Below are 6,000 nucleotides of genomic sequence, written 5' to 3'. Positions count from 1 at the left end.
ACTATAGAATGTAATTTTTCGTGATTTTGGAGGATTTGAAAAAATATGAAAATCACGAAAAAACGACATACTATAGTTCATGGTTTCGGACGGCATACTATAACATGTAGTTTTTCGTGATTTTGGAGGATTTGCCATGAAAGGTGAAAGTGAAAGTGTGAAAGTGATTTTTTTTAATGTTCCAATATCTGCCATTGAGCCCCATTATACATTTCTCATATTTGGTTTCGGACGGCATACTATAGCATGTCGCTTTTCGTGATTTTGGAGGATTTGAAAAAAAGATGAAAATCATGAAAAAACGACGTACTATAGTCCATGGTTTCGGATGGCATGCTATAGTAGGCTTTGTCGTTTCTCTGTACCCATTGAGATACTGTGCTTGCTGTGTACAATAAGCAAAAAAAGATAATGATCCCCGGGGTCCTTTTGGCCTCTTCATGTGGTGAGCAAAGGAAACAACAAAGAGGAGAGTAAAGGCCTAAAGTCAAGTTTTGCTGGATGCTATAGTTCATGGTTTCGGAAGACAGATTATAGTCTGTCGTTTTTCATGATTTTGGGGGATTAAAAAAAAGAAGAAAATCATGTAAAAACGACATGCTATAGTTCATGGTTTCGGAAGACAGACTATAGTCTGTCGTTTTTCATAATTTTGGGGGTATATATAGAAATGCTGTCTATACTGTACTGCTTTTTCCAAATAAAATAAATAAATTACAGGTTGGAAGAATGAATAAATAATTTGTCTCCCCCAACCTGTAAATATAGGCTTGACCTATTTTTGGGGAGTCAAAGTATTAATTAAGGTGCATAACCTCCAATCCCTCTGTAATTTGAATCATGGGCACAGAGGACTGTCAGAGCCCTGCTGGCTCTGGCAGTTTGCCTTATTTGGGAGTAGCTTCTCTGGCAAAACCAACATGTGAGCTTCAAAGATTGGCCAAACTTCATGTGACGTTTGTCCCACTATTCGTATAAGTTTTAGTGCACCTAACATTACTTTATGCAACTGCCATAAAATCCCCAAAAGTATAAGGGAAGTTATTATTTATACACAGCAGAGCAGAACAAAGGTATCTTCATAAACTGTACTGCTGGTGTGTAAAATGATGCGCTGGACGTTTCATCTGAAAGAAGGACAAAGAAAAGAGGATCATGCCGCTGTGGCAGTGGGGCACAAGGTTTACACGTTTGGAGGCTACTGTATTGAGGAGATCGACATGGATCAGATTGATGTGTACATATTCAACACATTATCTTTGCACTGGAAGAAGTTGCCCCCATTGACAACTGGAAGAGAATGCCTTCCTTCCATGTGCATGGGCCACACAGCTGTGCTAATAGAATATATAATCTACATCTGGGGGGGTAATACTTTCAATGGAAGGTACAGCAATGTCCTTTATGCATTTCATGTCGACACCCACATATGGTTCAATCCCAACACGTCTGGGACAGTTCCAATGGAGAGGAGCAGCCACTCAGCCTGCGTCTTGATGAAGGTCATGTATATTTTTGGGGGATTCAACATGCTGACTAACACTATCACTAATGACATCCACAAGTTGGACACCATTACAATGGTCTGGTCTCTAATTAACACCAGAGGCACTTTGGCATCTCCTTCATCATGCCACTCTGCCACCATCATCGGGAAAAAGATGTTTGTATTTGGAGGGAAAGCGCACCAGGACAACATCATCCGAGTGTTTGACACAGAGACCAACTCCTGGATGAGCACACCTTCTGTACAGCTTCCTCCAGAGCGATACACATGCACACCTGCACAGATTCTTCCAGAAGGACGCGCATGCCATTCAGCCTTTGCCTACAATGAAGAGCTGTATATATTTGGTGGCCAAAACTTTCGTCTGGGTCAGACCTACCATGATCTGTGGAAATTCAACCCTGAGACCTTCTCCTGGAAGAGGTGTGAGCCCAGTGGGATTGGACCACGTTGGATGTCTAAGATGTGCTGTTGCATGGTGGGAGATCGGATCATCGTCTTTGGAGGAAACAGATTCACACCCGTTGTTGATGAAGATTTTGAAGATGAAGATGATGAGGATTTGTCTCATCTGTACATCTTAGACTTATGCCCCAGTATGAAGACGTTATGTAAGCTAGCTGTAACTCAGTATTGTCTGGATCAGTCCTTACTCCCACACAACATCAGGTGGGAACTGGCAGCCATGACACACAAAGAAATTACAGCCCACTAAAAAAAACTAAGCTAATGCTAATCTGTGTGCTACACAGGCCAAAAGCCCAACATCTTTTACAGAATAATTTATTTCGTACAAACATTCAGGCCAAGTCAATGGCAAATGATGTAAGTGGGTAACATGTTCATCATGATAAAAGGCGCCCCAACTTCACACAAGTGTGATATTTATTATTTTTTACTTTTTTACTTATTGTATTTTGGGTGTGGTTTTATGATTTCATATATTCATGTATTCATTCATTCGTTTTTATTGAATTTTGTGATTTCCTGTTTTATTATTGTTTTTTTGCACTGTGCATGGGGCCTGTTTGGACTATGATTCTAATTATTTGGGCCATTTATGTTTGATTGTCACAATATTTCTATAGTATAGTTTTTATTTAATTTACATTTTGTATTCATGCATTCATGTATAGTATTCATTAATTCGCCCATTCATTTTTATTGTTTTTATTTGCACTATATTTACATTTGATATTTTGGAAAATAGCTGATCTACAAGCTCAGAAGCGTTGCCATGTGACCTCTTGTGAGCTTAGAGATTGGCAATTTTTTAAAGAATAGAATAAGGCTACATTTGGCGTGTTATTAGAAGATACGTCTATTAGAGATAAGTCTTGAATTAACGTAATTTAGATACCATGATGATTTATGGTCCATTAAAGATCACTTTGGGTTTGTGTTGTTTGGGTTGTCAATTTACTTTCATTATTTTACGGCTGGGACATTTTTGTGACATCTCACTACATATTTAATTTAGCCGTCAGGTCTGGAGCCAGTTTGTGTGAGTTTTGGAAAATATTTGTAGGGGTACAACAAAAATAATTCAAAGTGGCAGAAAATGTAATCTGACTGGCACGAGTGGCCGGGATCTATGCGGAGTGAAAATAATCAGAGGAATCCAGGGAAAAATCTATTTTTGAGGCGCTAGCCCCTGCTATATACAGCTTTAATGTTTGTGTTGTCTGAACAAACATTAAAAATGCCATTGACAATGAACAGAGAATTTACGTCATATGTTTCTGAGCAAATGTATGTCGGTGGGAACCCTTGGCCAATAAGGGACCACCATTATTGATGATCATGTACGATGATTAGAGCGCCCTCACTTCACACGGGTGTGATTTTTCTTGTACGAGCTATGGTTCAAAAGTTATTTGCCAAAACGTTAAGTGGACTGTTGTAGCGCCAACATGAGGCCGATGTGAAAGATTTGGGATGGAGGTTCTTCCTTGGCCGACTCTACTCTACTGTATGTTCGCGTGCAAAGCTTTACAACAATTGGAAGCTGTGTTCGTGATTTGTGGCAACAATTAAAATACAAATATAAATGACAAGACAATAGAGAAACATACATTTTTTAGGAATAATTTATTGCCGGTAGGAAAGCGTGAGCTTGTGGCAGTATTCAATAAAAACTTTTAACAAGACCATAGCATTGCTCAAACACACATAGACACCTGAAAAAGTCACGTGTCCATGGATTACTTTGCACTATAAATATATTGGGTCCCGTTTTCTTGGTGGAAAAATAAAGAGGTTTCAAAGTCGCAATTTACAAACAAACAAATAAAATAAAATAAAATAAAATAAAAAGAACAACACAAGAATATGCAGTCGCTCATAGAAGACCCTTTTTGAAATGAGCAAGAGACAAACTTTACGGATACATCATATCTGGAAAAGCCACGCTCTTCTCAACGCCCGCTCTAAAATCTTATTTTTTCGTACACATTTCATTTTTCGTGAATGTAAAGCACAGTAAGGCTGATAATGTCACACCATTTAACTTGTGTTTTGTTGAAAATAAAAGCATAAAATATCTACAAAACCTAGTAAACTTTGAAATCAAAACTGTACATTTAAATTTACATTGAAAATGAGGACTTGTATAAAAAAAAAACTGGTTACTTTAGTTTTTCTTCTTTTTTCATTTATAGAAATACAGATACCACCTTGAAATATTTATTATTCATGACTGTTATTGTGTATATCTTTTCTGTTTATTTTTTTCTGATGTACATTTACACATGATTCCTTCAGACAAATTAATTTCTTGTGCATGATGACAGTTTGTTTAAAGCAAAATGGCACAGCCAACTCAAACAGTGGTATTTTTGTTTTCCAGTAATGGCAGGAGTTGGACCGAGAGGAAGCGAGGAGGTCATAGGGGCCAGTCCCATGCCTCCAGGAGGGTCCCACAGACTCCAGTCTCAACGACTCCTGTTTTGCGACACATTTCACTGGATATGCATATCGTGTGACGCATGTGTCTGTCTTTAGTTGTGTTTCACTGTGATGAAATGAGAGGTTTATGGGTAGGAAAGGTGGAAGGTAGCTTAGGGTTGGATAACAGAAGGTCAAGTTGTGTGTGAGTGTGTGTCTGTGTGTGTGTCTGTGTGTGTGTGTGTCTGTGTGTCTGTCTGTGTGTCTGTGTGTGTGTGTGTGTGTGTGTGTGTGTGTGTGTGTGTGTGTGTGTGTGTGTGTCTGTCTGTGTGTCTGTGTGTGTGTGTGTGTGTGTGTGTGTGTGTGTGTGTGTGTGTGTGTGTGTGTGTGTGCGTGTGTGCGTGTGTGCGTGTGTCTGTGTCTGTGTCTGTAGGGGGGTTAGCGGTCGGGGTTCAGGCACTTTTGTTTGGATCCAGTGTCAGACTTCAGTGTGTTGTTGGGAGTCCAGCGCTGGGATGGCGAGCCGCTCGAAGTGGCCCTCGTCGCCACTCTCATAGTCACTCAGCATGACCTCGGACTCCTCGCAGCACGCCGACATGTCCGAGCAGGATGCCGTGGACGTGTACAGCGACAGCGACACATTGTCCAGGGCCGCCGCGTCCAGGTCGCGGCTGTAGCCCAAGGAGAAGTCCCCCCTGCTGTAACCGCCTCCTCCGCCTGTGGTGGTGGTGCCCAGGGTGGAGGTGGGGGTGACGGTGGAGGTGAGCCCCGCTCCCTGCGTGCTCTCTGTGTCGCCCCCGTCTCCACCCGGGTAGGCGTGCTGGGGCAGGTAATGGTTAAGGCTGTAGAGCTGAGGCAAGGCCGGCCGCTGGCGGACGCCTCCGGCCCCCGAGCCGGGGCTCCCGGGAGACCCCGGGGCCAGGTCTCCTCTGACCAGGGGCCGCAGGGTGTCGTAGCGGTCACTGTACTCGGGAACAGGCGGCGGGGGCAGGTCGTCGTGCACGGGGAAGGCCTCCGGCGGCGGCGGAAAGTCGCCCTCGATGTCGAAGCCGCCCGGGTAGTAGTCGCTGTCCATGGCGCTGCAGGCGTCCCCGTACAGTGGCGCGGGGGCCTCCACCACCTCGTACTGCGGGAACTCCTGGATTCCAGGAAGTTGAACACTTGGCATCCAATCAGATGTGTCCCAGTGGTATCCTGGTGGAATGGGAAAAGAAAACATGTCAAAAACACATGTCACACACCGTGAGTATGTTATATCAGTGGTTCTCAAGCTTTTTTTAATTTGAAAGACCCCATTGAATACTTTATTAGACCGAAATGTAAACGTCAGACATTTACGTAGGCTAACACTAAAAATAACTCAGTTGTCTGATGGATGCAAATGGACCCATACGGGTCCATTTGGTTCCATTTGTGCACTCTCAGAGTTACAGTTGAAAACCACTGACTTACATTGACCAAACGCCACAGTGTTAATATTAAAAAACCCACACCATGCAACATGACACTTCAATACACTCATTAATCCACACTTGATGAGTTTATCACACCACGGGGCAACACAATGTCAACACATACACAGCTTGAAGCAGGACACGTGCACACGT

At 42.5% G+C, this 6,000-nt stretch overlaps 2 protein-coding genes across 3 annotated transcripts in view; one reads left to right on the top strand and one right to left on the bottom strand.

Annotated features, from left to right (window-relative positions):
• Positions 1 to 1,529: 1,529 nt before the first annotated feature.
• On the top strand, positions 1,530 to 2,222 carry LOC306921227 (kelch domain-containing protein 3-like; the record flags this gene model as incomplete). Its single annotated transcript, XM_079498338.1, has 1 exon — positions 1,530 to 2,222. One exon carries the CDS (start codon positions 1,530 to 1,532, stop codon positions 2,220 to 2,222), a length of 693 nt encoding a protein of 230 aa, XP_079354464.1.
• A 1,367-nt stretch (positions 2,223 to 3,589) lies between these two features.
• Positions 3,590 to 6,000, bottom strand: part of fat1a (FAT atypical cadherin 1a) — a 93,638-nt gene continuing 91,227 nt past the window's right edge. For both annotated transcript variants that reach the window (XM_079499736.1, XM_079499737.1), the window contains one exon: positions 3,590 to 5,587. In XM_079499736.1, the coding sequence (XP_079355862.1) occupies positions 4,872 to 5,587 (716 nt within the window). In that variant the 3' untranslated portion in view covers positions 3,590 to 4,871. The remainder of the gene's footprint in view (positions 5,588 to 6,000) is intronic.

Source organism: Electrona antarctica, assembly GCF_951216825.1.
Source record: "Electrona antarctica genome assembly, chromosome: 4".
NCBI classification, from domain to species: domain Eukaryota; kingdom Metazoa; phylum Chordata; class Actinopteri; order Myctophiformes; family Myctophidae; genus Electrona; species Electrona antarctica.
Note: the sequence above shows the minus strand (reverse complement) of the source record. Positions and strands in the feature narration are given on the sequence as shown.